The following is a 17,056-nucleotide window of genomic DNA, read 5'->3' as shown; positions in this document are numbered from 1 at the left end:
ATTGTATGTGTGAAACATTGTAAAATACAGTTGACTATACTCACCTGTGACATGGCAAGGAAACATTTCTCTGTGGCAGGATTCATTATAAGTTGAATTTTAGCACCATAAAATTCACAGCCGTACTTATATTGAGCATCCAGTATATTCAACTCGTGTCTGAAGTGTCCATCTGTAACACATAGCAACATTTTGTTTTTTGTTTAGACGAAATACCATAGACCACACGGTAAATAATCTGGAAATCATATGTGTAGTATTTAACTGATTAAATTTTTAGAACAAACCTAAATACACAGTGTTGCCCATCTTATATTAATTGTATTTATCAAGTTGGTTTCGTGGTCCACTTAGGCCATCTATTGGCGGCTTCAGCAAAGGAAGTCATAAGCATCATATTACATTTCATGTAAATTGGCAATCATACCACATAATAACTAATAAGTAGAATGTGTGTGTGTTTAAAAAGCTGGTAGTGCTTAAACGCTCAGCAGGGGTGCAAGCAGGAACATGGCATTGCAAATTATAATTACAATATTATTTCAATATTATGTTAGTATAGCCCTTTTATCGACCTGCTTTCCAGTCTTTAAGATCAGCTGTTGTGTTAGCCGGTTTTCTACTGCTTTTCTATTTTTCTACCAAATAGGCTTTCAAAAATTTCAGGCTAGAAGAAAATTCCCGGGTTAAGCTGTTCTTTATTGATTTTTAATCTAAGAGCGAGAGGGCAACTCGACTGACAAATTCACTAGAAATGCTACTTGCAAGTCACTTCTTTTCAAATAGTTATATTTCTGGAAAAACAAAAATGAGCACTTAATTAAAACCTATTTACTTTTTAATCAGAACGTGGAGTTAACCCTTTCCGTGCTCGTGACGGAACCGTTCCGTCACGAGCCTCGGGTGGGCTGTGCTGGTGACGGAACGGTTCCGTCACGGCCCGCTCGCCGCGCCTGCGCAGCGCGAATTCCGCGCCTGCGCTGACGTTCTAAAGAGCGGGCAGGGCCGTGATGGAACTGTTCCGTCACAAGCACAGCCCACCCGAGGGCCGTGATGGAGCGGTTCCGTCATGAGTACGGGAGCGCCGCGCGGCCCCGCCTCCCCCTTAGCGCAGCTAAGGGGTTAAAATGTCATGTTCGACTGCCTTCATGGACATGAAGAGCCCCATCCGCGCTCTCCACTCCTCGCGATTCGGTACAGCATGACACTCTCAAAGAGAGCAGCCTGGGAGGGATTTCAGCCACCTACATTCGGACAACGTTTAGTAATAAATAAAAAAAACTTTTAGTAATAAATAACATGCATTTGCGATGCAATAGGTCTTGCATTTACGAGAATTTGAGCTACTGGCATTGTAAATGACAATGCCTTTTATTTATGTGTTGTTTTTTAAACAGATGAATAAAAGGCATTGTCATTTACATTGCCAATAGCTTAAACTCTCGCAAATGTGAGACCTATTGCATTGCAAATGCGTTTGGCGCCCGTGCTATAAAGATACAATAAAAAGCATTAGGATGTGAGAAAATAGTGCTCTGATGCTTTAATTAAAGCCTATTGTGTAACAACACAAGTAAGAGTAACCTCATGGGAGGTTACACAATTATGAAAGGCGGTACTAAGGAGGGACTAGTAAGCCTACTGACCAATGAAAAGCTACATTTTACAGTGGACAATGACACAAGCCACTGAAATATATGGGCGGAGACTGGGCGTAGCTTCAAGTCCATACCTGAATACAGCATGCTTCACAGACCAGCGCATGCGCTCCCCAGGCTTGACCTAAAAAAGGGAACTGGCGATGGAGAGCCTTTGCCTGTGCTGACACTGTATCCTGTTAACGACAGTTCAGCAGAGGGACAAAAAACACACAACTCGGTTTGTCAAGATCTGTTTTTCCTGGACTTGAGGCTACAAGAGTGTATGACTGGCCAATAGGGCAACCTGGCAGTGTTAGAAGGGCTGATCTGATAGGTCAGAATGTGGAAAGGTTATTGGCTGTGTGTGGTCCTATTTTCTGTTTACATTTGATTTCTGTAATAATATCACAAACATTACTTGTAACAAGCACAAATCTTTGCAGTCTCCCCCACCTTGCAAAACACCTATACAGTGTACCTTTATACAAGTTCAAAACGGCCCCAATTTGCAAATGTGGGCCAATTTTTTAGGACATTTTGTTGTCCCAGTCTGACCCAGGGCTACTTCGTTCAGACATGAGGGCCCGTTGACCTATACACACTATGAGAGCTGGTCATTTTCGTTGCTCAATGCTCCGCATTCAAGGTTAATCTACTGTTTGCGTGGGTTTAAACATGGCTGCCATTTCAGATCCTGCTGTCTGGTGCTGTGAGGAGGAAGATTCAGCCCTACAGACACGAAGTTCCAGTCAGGTGTTTACTTTTTATTTTTAATTTAATTTGCTTATTTAGCTCTGGTTTGCGACTAGTACCTACGTTTCAAGGATGTGGCCTAATGGCTGTGGCGATCGCCCTCAAATCTGAGTGTTAGAAATGGGATTTCTGGCTAGCTGAGACTTGCGCCAAAGCGAGGTAGAAACCACCATTCTTGTCAGGATAAAGGAGTTACACTTCTAAAATAACGCCTCCTCACCCCCTTGGTAGCCTGGCACGAGCAGTCAGGCTTATCTTAGAGGCAGTGTGTAAAGCATTTGCACATAACCAACAGAAATACAGTGTACACACTACAAAAGGACACCACACCAGTTTAGAAAAATAATACTCACTTTTTATATACTTAAGACAAGACCAAATACGATAAAAATCCACAAGACTATGCTTCAAAATCTTCACTTATCAAAATATGCTTTTAAAATGTCGATAGCTCTGTCTGGGGCTATCACAGTGGCGTAAACAACAAATCCGAAGCAGTTCTGGCTGACCGCGGGTCGCAGGCCAACTACAGTGTCAGAAAGACCTACAAACAGTACTTTTCAGAGATGAAGTCACTCACCTTGCTAGTCGAGCTCCTTTCTGATGGGATCCGGAGCACTGGCGCCAACAAGTTTCGGGTGCTGCGGTGTGAAGCGCAGCGGTGCGGCGTGCGGTGCCCCCAGGTCGCGTGCATGCAGCGGCTCGGTCGCGGCATCAGATGGCGTCGTGGGTGAGACCAGGGTCGCGGTGCGAGATGGAGGGGGTGCTCGTCACGGTGCTAGCAGGTCACGGTGCAAGCAGCGGCATTGTCGTTGTTGAAGCGCTGTCGTCGGCTGACAAACTGGAGTCAATGGCGCCGGCGTCGGTAGGTCAAGGCTGCGGTGTGGGATGAGGGCGGTGCGTCTTGTAACTTACGAGCGGTGCCCCCAAACCACGGTGCAGGCAGCAGTGTCGATTTTGCCAGGAAGTGGCGGTGTCATGAAGGCCAAGGCATTGTCGTGTAGCGGGGCGGTGTGGAGTGCGGTGCCCACAGGTAGCGGTGCAAGGAGCGGCTTGGTGATGGTGTCAGCGGGCGTCGTCGGTGACCCAGGGTCACAGTGCGGCATTGCGGTGGTGCCTTCTGCGGTGCCAAACCTTCAGAGTGAAGCAAGGCGTTGCAGTGCCCACAGGTAACGGTGCGACCACGGCTCGGTGACGGCGTCAGCAGGCGTCGTCGGTGAGACCAGGGTCGCGTTGCAGCGGTGCTCTCTGCGGTGCCTTCAGGAAACGGGTGCTGCAGGGTCATCGTAGACATCGTCGAGGGGCATTCTTCAAGTTGCAGCACAAAACACACAGTCCCAAGTCGAAGAACCTGAAGTCTTTGCTGTTCCTGAGACTTTGTGAACAGGGGGTAAGGTTTACCTCAAGCCCTTGGAGAGTCTCACCAATTCGATTGCAGAAAGTCCAGGCCCTTCAATGCCCAAGACAGAAGCAGCCACTGCAGGTCAACCTAGCAAAGCACCCAGCAAAGCAGTTGTTCCTTTCGCAGTTTCTCCGGTGCTTCTTCTTGGCAGTCTTCTTATTACAGATGAGTTCTAAAATTCACGGGTCCGGCCAGAACCAGTTGGACCGTCTCAAGTGTGAATTCCTGGCAGGAGGTGGAGACGGCTTTATCAGACGCAGACCAGGTCCTTTGAGGTGCAAGGAGATTCCCTCCCTCTTCCCCCATCGTAACCCAGGTCTGTTGAGCCCTTTGCGGACCTACCTAGAGTATCAGGAGCCACCCCGCTCCCCAGCCATCTGTTGTCCCAAAAACCAGACAGGCAATCCACATTTCAGCAGAGGCACACGAGATGACCGAGCAAAATGTTACCCACTTTCTAAAAGTGGCCTTTATGAACTCAGAATGAAAAGGAGACCCTTGCTAAAGGCTGCGACGCTGAGTTCAGGCATACCAAACTTCATTCACATATACCTTTTTCGGGTTGCATACGTGGGTGGCACAATCCGTGCAGCAGGCCCACGAGCAGCGGTGGACTCACGAGCAGCGGTGGACTCACAAGCCCCGGCACTCACAGTGCCTGTTACTGGGGGCTGACAAGTGAGTGGCACATCCAATGATAAAACAATTTACCACAGAAGCACCAGCGCTTTACCACTGATCAGCACTGCGAAAAGCGCACAGAAACGTTATACCAGCAAAAACGGAGTAAAAACCGGGAGGGCAGAAAGCAGAAAACTCGGGAGAAACACGCCAACAGATGCCAAGTCTACCACTGAGGAACTGGGTTTGAGTCCCAGCAACGACGCACAACATCCTTTGATTCTGGGCAAATCACTTAATCTCCCCATGCCTAACAAAAATGTGTAACATAACTGGTGCTCATGTAAGCGCTCTGATAACAGATGCCTTCGTGTCAAGTTTGCGCTATATAAAACTGTGAAAGGAAGAAGTGTATTATCCAAAGTCTGATTATATTGTCTGACTCCTACAAAGAGTTGGTAGCCATGGAAAACCTGGGAGAGGGGAAGTCTTTAAAGCTGGGCCTCTAAGTGGTTAGGCTGCATGCAGCTCTATCCTTTGTGAGTTGGGGTTAGTTCCAGTGGTAGCTGAAAAGTAAGGAAGACCTCCAGCAGCAGAGCACCTTCGTTTTTTTTTGAAGACCATCAGCTCTGATTAGTTTCTTTGATCCAGAGCTGTAGTTTGCCCTGAAGATCAGAATTCCTTTGCATCCTTTCATTTTTTTAGGTCTCGCTGAGTCAGCGTGCATGCCCTGCTCAGAGAGACATTTAGTAGCAGCTTTTGGAAGTGCTTCCAAAGAGGCCACCAGCTTGCGGGCTGCTGCGCCGCATCCCTTGCATGCTTTAGCGCGCCATCGCGATCACTTTCGATTTCACAGCGATCGTGATTGCGATGACTTTCTCTTTCACGGCGGCGCAGCGTTACTATTACTGCCGCGCGGCCAATGCTTGTTTATTGTGAGAGGTATTTTTTTATTTTTCAGGCAGAATGCAAACCAGACGTATCAATACGCTCCTTTTGAGTCATTCTCTTTTCTTACTGTCTTGAGTCAGCTCTGTTGCTATCCTTCTCTCGTCATCTCTCTCCTTTCCCTTATCACCCACTTTCTGCCATCTTGCATCTTCATTTCTTCTCCCACCCTACCCGCCGGTCCATTTTATATTCCCCTTCCCTTATCACCTTTTCTGCTTGAATCCACATTTTCTAACATTTACCTTTTTAACTTCGGACCCCATCCTTTCTTTATTTTCAGGCACCTGCCCCTTCCTCTACCCTTGCTCTGCCCTGCTGCTCTGTTTTCCTTGCCCATCCTCCATATCACAAGGAGCCCACGTCACAGCCTGAGAATGCGTCTGTTTATAATCCCCCGGTCTCGCTTTGATCCCTCAGCCTGTCTTCCTGGGCTGCTGTATGTGGGAATTCTGCTCAATCAGAGTGCAGAGGCTCGAGGATCAACAGGGTGACATGTTTACAGGCGAGGCATCAAGCTGATGGAGCATCTCACATGTGTAAGCGCATGGTCACACCTCCAGTCAAGAGACACTTTCCAATCTCTCATGAAACACATGGCATCCTTATGGATACGATACAGAACAAGGAAAGCTAACAAAGGCCTTGATTTAGGCTTTGATGGATGAGTTACTCCTCAGAAATGTGACCTATGTCATGATGGCGGCTGGGATGTGAGTCACGTTTGTGAGGAATACCCTGTTAGGAATCGGGTTAGTCCCTCGTTTATGATCATGCCTTGATATCACATGACTAGGAAGTAAGATAAAAGGTGGTCCTACCTTTAGCTCGATGCTTGATATCTGCCAGTGTTTGGATTCCTACCCTGGTTGTTGGCTGTTGTTTTGCTGCTGGATCGAGATCTTCCCTGCTGTATTGAAGCCCCATTTTTTGATCATCTGCCTTTCTCACGGGCTCGTGAGAAAGTTGCCGTTTCCCCATTATCGTTAGTTTCATCCCTTGCTTAGTTAGAGAGGTGTGTTGTTTATCCTGGGTTCCCTTCCCTTCCTGCTCTATTCCCATTATTTTCATCAGCCTTTCCTTTTGTTTTGTAGTGTGTTCGGGGGCCCCCGCTCACACTCGCGTTGCACTGAGATGCTTTCTCACGTTTAGTGAGACGAAGCAACGCGGACTTTGAACGGAGCTCCGGCGGTTCCAGCGCGTCTTTTGCCGGGACTGCTTTCAGCTTTGTTTTGAGCGGAAGTGACGTTTCGGGTCACTCCGCGAAGGCTGAACTGGGTTTGTTTAGGGCTTTTGCGAGTCTATACTTTGTCCCTGTCCCTGGAAGACGAACCGAAGGGTTTTTTTTAGGCGGTGACCTTTTATCATTGTAAGACCTTTTTCCCCTCATTGGCCATTGTTCCTTTTTTTTATTATTTTTTGCGACGAAAGCTCCCTCCCCTTCCTGCAAGCTACAAAGTCATTCTTGGCAGTTTCTGGAGTGCAATCTATACTATTGCACTCCTAACCTTTACGAAGCAAAGCCTGCACATTACAGCGGTAAGAGGGGTTGTTGATTGTTTTACAAGGCATGATCATTGAGGGTTGGTGGTTTTACTGTCAGCAGTGATATATGAAGGGATTGTTTTGTCTCCCCTTATACAGTGTGGTGCAGAAGCGTAGAGCAGGAGGGAGCTGTTTCCTTTTCGTCGCCAAGGGTGGAAGACTTGGTGTCTCCTGAACATTACCACCCTCTTTTCAGGTCCCTTGGTGCCCGCATAGTGATCGACCTGTGGGGGTCCAAGGGGCAAGTAAAGGGGATTGGTGCATGCTACGTTCCTGCAGTGCTTGGGCTGGTTGGAGTCTAACATACCTGTTCACCAAACTATAAAGCAGGCCCTTTAAAACACGTAAGTCTGTGGGTATTCTCGAACACAGGTGTGCTTTGTTTACGGAATGCAAATGCAACATCCTTGCTCAATAAGATCTTGGATGAGGGGTTCTCCAAAGGAAAGAAGAAGAGTTGAATGTGACATTGAATATTTTTGTTACAGTTCAGCAGGCACACATTTCCATTGCGTGTGAATTTCACACAACTAAATGTGAGCCTGTGAGTGAGTGCTCCTGATTGTGTCCAGGAGCACTTCATGAATTCCTTGAGGCCGCCCTAAAAATTGCACACATGCTGATTATAAGAGACACCGCTTTTTACCGGACAGATGTGGCATTACCTGATCGCTGCAAGAATATGGTCGCACCATGCTAGTGGAATTACTTATTTTCTCTAAATGTGTTTTTTTTGTGTGAAAATGTTGATGAGTTGCCTCAAACTTTTCACTGAATGAAAACACCAGTTGATTACAATTGCAGTGTAAGCATTTTTCGTTTGTACTGGGGTAAGTAAACCTGATCAACGTAGTGTTTTTCAGCCAAACTTTTCAGGATAATGTTCACACAACTTTAAAGTCTCATCCATTTTAACTATCACGTTTTTCTTTTTTTTCTCTTAAACATGTAGCGCATTCTTGGTGGACTTCATGGACCTTGGAGCAGGTTGTGAAGTCTACCCCTTCCACCATGATTAGATTACAAACCTACACTTTACCAACCAAACCCAAAATGCAGATACCTTCATACACAACGAACAATCTGAAACGGCACAAAGGCTAAGAATACACAGAGCGATTTTACCTCTCTTAAGACTTCCTCTGGAGCTGAGACAAGCCACTCAACTCCTTAGGCGGCAGAGACAACATCTCTCCTACACCACTAGAGCAGCTGAGAGGTCCCCATCTGGTCGGTGGGAATTTTACGTGAAAACGTGCTTCAGCCCAAGAGGCAAGGGCACTTTTTCTAAAACCACACATCTCCAGCTGGCCCACCATGCCATGGTGGTGTGGCAGCATCTTCTTCATTTTCCAATATCAAACCACACAAGCAGGGTTTATTTTCTTAACATGAACAAGTGGTGTTCCATTTCTCCCATGATGACTGACGTGCTAAGCATACTGAGCATGGTGGTCTCAGAGAGGAAATAATTCAGCTGACATTGTGTTAGAAGCCACATTCTAAACAAACATTGGCAAAGCCAATAGGTCGCTACTTTGTGACCTTGTAAGTGTTTAGCCATGCAGCACTTGATGTTGTTGCACCAAGGATATTGTGCTGGATAACTAAACACTTATAAGGTCCCAAAGGCGAGACCTGTTGGCAATGCAATGCTTGTTTTTGTTGAATATCGTTTGTAGGATCAGGTTTGCTCTTCTTGAGCTCAAATTCCGATTGTGAATATAAAGCAGGGTTCTGTGAGTAGTTGCCCATATTTCTTCTTTTTACCCAGTTTGATGATTTATAGATGCAATCATCCTAAAGAAGCTGATACTCTTCAAAGACTGTATGGTCTCTCACAGCGGGAGCACGCACAATCCAAGATAGCTAACGTGCTTTAAGCTGCGCCATAGCCTGTTATTAACAATGATTAATAAATCCCCTGGCTTGCGCTTGCTAGCTTTTACAACGTTTCTGCAGCCTTAAAGCCTTCTGTTTTTCCCTCACATCAATCTTGTAAGGAGGTTGCGCAGTTGAAAACTACCTGAGGAAGACTGAAGAGAGGAGGTCCTCTCAACCTCCTGTCTCCCTCCTAAAGGTACTGTCATCATAATTTTACTCCCCTTCTTAAAGGGGAGGTCTGCAGATTTTGGTGTCTGGCAAGTTCCTAAAAAAGCCCTATTCCCCTTATATTTGCTATTTACCAGCTGATTACTCCTTTCAGTCACCTCTACTCGGAATCTTTGATAATATCTCCACGTTTGCTTATTTAAGTGCACTGTGGTTCAATTAGGAGGGATCTCTCTATTATTTACAAAACGGATGCTAAATCATCGCAGAGTCTCCCTAATAAACGTAAACAAGCGTATTCTCCATCAATAACTAAAAGGGTGGGATTGCACCTTGAATCAATGGCAAAAATACTGATAGAAATTCATGCCATACACAATAATACAAGATGCTATGTGTTGTGACACTAAGCAGGGATGTGACTAAGCCAACCAAGATGGCGGACGCGACTCTTTAGCTCTCTGTACACTAGCCCGACCATTGCCTTCCATCGCTGCCAGTGGCAGGGCGAAAGATCCACAGAAGTAAGGACCTGATTCCCTAAGGCTCGTCCTACACCTCCCTGGGTGCTGGAGCCACTCCTTAGGAGGCCTGGCAAGTGGCGCAGATCCTGAGCCTCATGGCGGCTCCCAGCATGGCTTCCATGGCGGGCTGCTGAAACGGGCAGGGGAGGCGGCCAGAAGCTGGTGCTTGCTCCGCAGCCCCAGGCCGCTGCCAGGACATAGGGGCATACTCCTACTGGACGGAGTACAATATACACCCGAGTGCCCGCATTACAGGGAAGAGGGGACAGACAGAACTGCAGGAGGCCTGCTCCAATAGAGTGTAGGGGCTGTCGTGCCCTGCTGCATGACTACGGTACACACTCTTCCCCCGCTGGGGACGAAGGTGTACAGAAGTGAGCGGGTTAGCCTGGGTGATCGTTCCTCCCATGTCGTCCGTGGATCGGCACCATAATAGAGGCACACGGGAGAGGGGTTCTTACCTCCACCCTACATAGATTACAGTGTGCCATTACCCTGGTGGGGAGCCGGACGAGGTGGTGATGGCGAGCAAGTGCCTACAACTGATTGGAGCCATGATCAAGGAGTAAATGTAAATGTGCTGCAGACTCGTTTATGGCCCGCCTCACCTTGGCGATCCACAGTGTGGCAGATCCAGAGCCGCTGGGCTTATGTCGGGCCGCTCGGTGATAGTACCCATAACGAAAGCCTTGCTGTATCCGCAGTTGCGGCCCCGCGCTCGTTAAAGGTTATTCTGACAGTACTTGCTGCCACTTCTGCTGCACGCTGGATCGGAGGGGCCTCCCTTTCTCCCGGTGGCTCTATTCAGCATCAGAGGGGCCCTGTTCCCCCCTGCAGGCCAACTCAGTAAAAGAGAGGCCCACAGATGGTGGCGTCTCCCAGCCGTGTCCCTCCAAGCCATCCTGCACATTGCCTAGAAGCCTCGCATACTGACTCACCCTGGTGCCTGCATTGGACCTGCCGGGGGAACCTGGGCACCCTCTGGCTCACGGGCAAAGGGCAGTGGAGGTGGCAGGCGGTGGCACTCTGTGGCCAGATCCACCATTCTTTCCCGAGTCGGCACCAACATCAAGGCGTGAGGGAGAAAACAGCATGGCCTGTAGGTGTGCTGGGAGGGATTTTCACTCCGGCGTCTCACTGCTTGTCTGCGGCCATGCTGTTCCATAGCCTGTCTCACCCCGCTGTCTCTGGAGGACCTAGAATATCCCCACTGGCCATCAGACATTGCCTCCTCCCAGACAACCATTGCCCCAGCATCCTGCATGGAATGACTGAGTGACATCCCCTACCACCAACTGATGCTACAAGCGCCACTCTAGAGCCAAGATTAGCACACACCTGTCAACGCCACACACTCACACAAAAAATGGGAAACTTATCCATTAGCGGAGAGCCTCCCCTTCCTCTCCATGGCCGCAACCCAACGTCATAATCAAGGCATTTGAATAACAGTCCGGCATGCCCCCTGCAGCCCGCGACCACCTGTGACGAGGAAATTAGCCCTAAGAAGTCACAAGCTTTGCGGAGGGGTCTTTCGTGACCATGGTTGGGAAACCATACTCCCCTCGCTCTACCCTTCACTGCCACATGCCCGACCACTGTGCATTGGCACCATAATCGAGGTGCACATAGCTGACAGTGGACAGCACCCCCTCAAGGGATTAGGACAAATCCTATAATGCTGATTCAGCGCCAACCACAAAAGGGGACCGACAATCCACATGCAGGAGGCCCCTGAGGTGCACCTCGACTTTGATGCAGGTAACAGCTCAGCGTTTTCCTCGAGTGGTGTCACCTCACATAAAGGGTTGCCAAACATGCGTCAATCTGCCAATGCGGCCGTGCCGCCGGCTCCTGCAAACCCGCCTTCAGAGGCCCTAGAGACCCCGCTAACTGGTGATACCCTCATCTCTCCACATCACTCAAGGTGGACTAGCTGCCTTCGAGCATTCCCGAGTCACTATGGAGGGCAGGTTTGGCGCCATGTTCATGGATCTTTACTTCTTGCACGACGACCACCGCAAACTAGCTGACAAAATCTTCAAAGGTGAAAAAGTCCCGGCCACCCTGCAACTGTTTGCAAAACACAGTCAGTGGTTCGTGACATACAAGACCATGTGATGCACTTTGAGAATAGGGTGAAGGATTTGGAGAGGCGCTCCCATAGGTGCAATATCTGTATCCTGGGGCTACTAGAGGGAATTGAAGGAACAGACCCTCTTGCCAACCTAGGGACATGGTTTAAAACCGTCACCCAAGCATTGGACCTCACTCCCCTCTATTCTCTCTAAAGGGTGCACCGCGTCCCAGCGAGGCACCTGCCACCAGTATCCTTTCCTCGCCCCATGATGGCGAAACTCTAGCACTTCAAAGATCGTGACACCATACTTCAAGATGCCAGAAAAGCAGGTCCTATTTGCCTCGAGGACAAAGTCATTATGCTATTTCCTGACTACATCCGGGCAGCGCAGCACAAGCACCTCCTTTCTGGTCATAAAGCAGCATCTACGACAGCGGTTGGTGCATTACTTGCTCCTATTCCCCTCCGGCCTCAAGGTCATTCACAATGATGCCACCATCTTCTTTACGGACCCTGGGGAGGCCTGGGAGTGGCCAGGCACCCGTGGATGACTGCAGCAGATGGAGCCCAGGTGAGAGCAGATGGCTCCGGGAGAAGCGGGCGAGTCGGTGCCAACTGCGCAAACACCCTTTGTCCAGTGTTTCCTCTGCCAGTTCTCTCTCCCAACCTGGAGCAAATCATCATTGACCGCCTGTGGGCAATACAAGCTGCTGCAAGATTGGGGCCCAAAACCATCACCACATATGACGAGAAGGGCCCCCGCATATTCTACTCTGAGGACGACACAGCCCATTCCAATGACTCCTGCAATTACTCTCAATCCCCTCCGCTGGTGACCTGCAGACAGCAGACAACCTCATTTCAACACTGCAATATTGACTATTTTGATAGAGTGTTTGCAACCATAGGCAGGCCCTGATACTTCACTGACATTGCGCAGGCCATCAGTGACACACTGGACCCCCTATCAAAGTGCCCCACTTGAGCACCTTGCGAGGCATGAGCCTGCCCCATCCCTGGAACGCGTGCTACACACAGGCTCCTAGCAGCATGCCCCTTGGCTGGTATCAGCTCTTCGTCCCCCACAGCAACTCCCTGGTCCTACACTTTGAAGGTCTCTTGAGCTACCCCACCCCACACCCATGACTAGCCATCCCTCTACAATACAATACACAAGGGCAAGATTGTTCTGTTTGGGAGAAATACCAGTTATGGTAAGCTCTTAGCATTGTGATTTTCTCCCTCCCCAGTTGACATAGTTTCCCTTAAACATATTCTCCCTCCCATCTCCATAATTTTGGTAAGAAATCTCATTGTTCCTGGGGCTCAGACCCAGTGAGTGGGGGGGGGGGGGGGGGTGGACTCTCTGCACCCCGAGATTACACTACTAACACATCAGTATGGCTCACAGCACAGACATCCGATTCCTAACTCTAAACATTCGCAGCATGCACACCGCTAGGAAGAGCTATGCGGTCTACTCCTACATCAAACACTAGCATGTGCAGGTTATTTTGCTACAAGAGGCACATGCCACAGCCAGGGAGCTGGACCATTTGTGCAGGCCCTAGGAAGGGCCTCTTTGGCGCCACCACCTACTCGACGTATGCATGCAGCAGCCTGGTGTGGATCCGCCTTGGGGTACCCTTTCAGGAAACCAGTAGGACAATAGACAGGGATGGCCCTTACGCCCTCCTCAAGGGTAGCCTCGATGGTCGGACAGTTCTAATTGGAAGCATTTATGCACCTAACGCTGAACAGGGGGCCTTCTGGGATACCCTCTCCGTGGCGCTTGCCCACAGTACCGCGTTGCCATGGGTGCCCGGCAGAGATTATAACTGAATGCTTGACAAAGCCCTAACCAGATCCCCTCTTCCCCTACCACTCTCCCCTTCACACATGCGGGCAGATCATTTTTGAACCTAGATACACCCCTGGCACTTACAGATGCATGGTATTCCTGGGACCCTACTTCGTGGCTCTACTCCTTTCATTCCATCCCGCATAGCCTACACGTGCAGGTCAACTGCTTCCTCTGCTCTCCTGCACTGATACCCCTTATTCTGCATGCAGACTATCTGGGACAAATAGTCTCTGATGATGATGCGCACGTCATGAACCACAAATGGGCTCCTCACTACCACCCGCACCCACTTAGAAACTGCCGACAGACTGTCCTGAGGTCCCGATGTTCTGGGAAGAGCAAAGTGCATGCATCTGTCAGTACTTTGCCAAAAACCACAATACGGCGTCCAGAATGATGCTGGACTGGGATGCCTTCAAGGAAGTTGCAAGAGCAGCCAGTAACCACCAAATAGCAGGAGTCCACACAATCTTGGAGAGGGACATAGGGGCAACTGAGCAGGCACTAGCCAGCCTAGGCAAAATGGTAGACGCTGATCCAATGGTTTCCCTGCAACTAGTAGATGCGAAAACTGTATATGCTGTCCTTCTTGAAAACTTGTGGTGCTATAACTTAACAGCACACGCAGCTAAAGTCCATCAGGAAGGCGACAAGACTGGCAAACTCCTTGTTTGGATTGTCTGGCAGGAGCCAGTGACTCATAGCATAATCAAAGTGGTCCAGTCCACACCCAGGCTGATATACAGCAAGATTTCTATAAGTACTACTTATCCATCTATCAGGTGCCCCCAGAACCTGCAGCAGAACATGCACACATGTTCCTGGTGGACATTGTTCTACCTCGCATCTTGACCCCCACCACACTCTCCTTGAACGCAGAAATCACACCAGCAGACGTAAAACAGGTGATTCCAGTCCTCATCTGGAACAAGAAATCGAGCTTGGACAGCCTCCCCCTGGAGTATTACCACACTTTTTCATCACTCTTGAAACCCCGGTTGGCAGAAATGTAGGTAGTGGCACTGGAAGGTGAAAACTTCCCCCGTTGCTTTGTGAGTCCCTCCTGGTTTTCCTCCCCAAGCCAGATAGAGACCCCATGCAACTGGCTTCTTATAGGCCAACTGCTATTCTGGGGCGGATGATAAAATCCTAGTTAAAATTCTAGCCGATTGATATGCTCAGCTCAAGCCGGAGCTGGTGGATCCCGATCAACATGACTTTGTCCCGGGCCGTAGCACTTCCCAGAATATCCGCCGCCTCTTCCACGTGCAGGACCAGGTGAGGGGGCATTCCCTCGAGCGGCTTACCTCATTCTTGATTTAGAGAAGGCATTCAATACCCTGAACAGGCATTACTTGTTCACAGTGCTCACTCACATGAGAGTCAGACCCCGGTTCTTAGCCTACACAAAACTATTGCACTTCAACCCAACATCCTGTATCTAACTTGGCCATCTTGCCTCTGCTTCCTTATCAGCGGGCTGAGGGTTGAGGCAGGGATGCCTGCTCTCACCCCTGCTATTTGCACTAACAAAGGAGCCTCTGGCCATACGATTGCGTGAGGGCGGCCAGGAGTGGGGCACACCATTAGTACATAGGACACACGCGCTTTCCTCATATGAGAACTATCTACGCATATACATGTGGTACATAACAGACGACTTAACATGCCTGTGGGATACACTAGCGGCCTACGTCCCTATGGCTGGACTTCGAGTTACCTGAACGAAGTTGGCTATATGCCCACTCAGTACTGGGCAACCACCTAAGGATATATATCTTGGGGACACCTACCTTAACTGGCATGCACAGGAAACACTCTACTTGAGGTTCCGCATTTACCACACTCCCCTTGACAGGAACCTCAGCAGGGCCTTGACAAGTATCTGGTCCCAAGTGCACTTTTACTCAAGGAATGTTCCAAAGCCCCCTTATCTGTGCAGGTGGTGGTAGCAAAGGCATGCATGGCAAGGATACATCACCTCTCCCATGGGACTCTGCTCTATGCCCCAAATGCGGCTCTGGTGGGTCTTCCTGCAGCCAAGATTACTTCACTGCTGGGGAGCTGAGGGTCTGGACAGACCATTTACTACTCGAGTTGGGCAACCTTTTCGTGGCAAGGCAGCTCCTCTCTTTCGATCAGCTGGTTAGGGAGAGTAGTCTCCCACTTGGACAGTTCCTCTTTCACCGTCAGCTTAGCCTCACCTGCCAGATCCTTTGAGATCTTTCAGGGGGAGAGCTCACAACACATCCAGTGCTTCAGGCCAAATTGTCTATGGGGGCCGGGGGCCGGCCGCCACCATGTCACCTTGTTGTATAGGGCCATACGTAAACTAACACTCGCCCCCTCACAGTGCTTTGTCAAAAGTGGGAGGGTGAGTAGGGACGGCTTTAGTGCTGGTGGCGCCCAGCACGACAATACATTTTGGCACCCCCAGACCCGATGACCGCCTCCTCAAATGATCTCTCTCCCACCAGGCAAAAGTGCCCTTCATCTCTCCAATCATAAGTTATTGCTAAACATAGGTCCCACCCTGAAAACAGTGTCCCCTCCACAGGTCAGCGCCCAGTGCGGCCGCACCAGTTGCACTGCCCTAAAGCTGACCCTGAGGGCAAGTGTGGGAGGGTGTTACATGATAAGGAATGGGAGTGGGCTCTTGAGTTCCCCAAAAATGTCTCCCGCAACTCGTGGTTAAAAAATATACAGTTCTTCAATCTGTACAGTGCCTCCATTACCCCCGCTCAGCTGCATCATCCCTTCCCTGAGACACAGTTTGAATGCATCCACTGCCTGACTAAGGACAAGATGCTTATACACATGCTGTGGTCCTGCTCAGTCGTCCAAAACAATTGGCTCACAATTCACTCTGCACTGCGCAAGGTCTCAGAGCTCCCAGACATATACACATGCAAGCATGCTCCCTAGGCATATTCCAACACAAGAAGCAACGGAAAATCCAGGCCTGCTTCGCAGCACTGGCCCTTCTACTCGCTAAGGACATGATCATGCTCCACTGGCACTCCCCAACCACCCCCCAAGTAGACGCATGAAGAGGTGCGATGCGCAAATGGGGTGTGCTGGAGAAAGACGCCCTCCAGTATGAGGAGGTTTGTCTGATGCGCCGGTGACCCATATCCCCACACATTTCATAAGTGGTGGGAAATGATAACTTGCCCTTCTCTCCACTCACACCCGTCCAACCACATGCTCCAGTCCAGCTCTACCTGCGATTGACATGCTGTGGCGCCTCCTCACGCTCTCCCCCTGCTCGGAACCACTTATTATACACTAATCATCACAGCTAAACCTGCCAGCCCCCTCCCACTCAGTCTTCCACTGTTTACTCCCAGTTCCTTTAAAGCGGTGCCAGTCACGGCAGGCCCTGAGCACTAAATATCCTTCACATAGCAGACCTGCATACCCACAATGGTTGTATCTACTTCATGTCTGTATGTACCGAATCTTTATCTTTATTACAATATACTATAAAATGCCATATGTTACTGTTGTTTGAAATACAAAGACCAATAAAAAGGTTTAAAAAAAATATTGTGACTTTAAGCATATTCAGAGGAACATGGCAGAACTCACTATGAAGATATCTGATAATGTCACCAAAATTAGAGA

At 49.2% G+C, this 17,056-nt stretch overlaps 1 protein-coding gene across 1 annotated transcript in view; it reads right to left on the bottom strand.

The window, feature by feature from the left end:
* The window catches only part of LOC147707531 (dynein axonemal heavy chain 5-like), a 1,425,553-nt gene that overhangs the window by 770,711 nt on the left and 637,786 nt on the right, over positions 1-17,056 (bottom strand). The window contains exon 41 of the mRNA XM_086925656.1: positions 45-172. Within this exon, the coding sequence (XP_086781782.1) occupies positions 45-172 (128 nt within the window). The remainder of the gene's footprint in view (positions 1-44; positions 173-17,056) is intronic.

The sequence above is a fragment of the Lissotriton vulgaris genome, chromosome 6, assembly GCF_964263255.1.
Source record: "Lissotriton vulgaris chromosome 6, aLisVul1.2, whole genome shotgun sequence".
Taxonomy (NCBI): domain Eukaryota; kingdom Metazoa; phylum Chordata; class Amphibia; order Caudata; family Salamandridae; genus Lissotriton; species Lissotriton vulgaris.
Note: the sequence above shows the minus strand (reverse complement) of the source record. Positions and strands in the feature narration are given on the sequence as shown.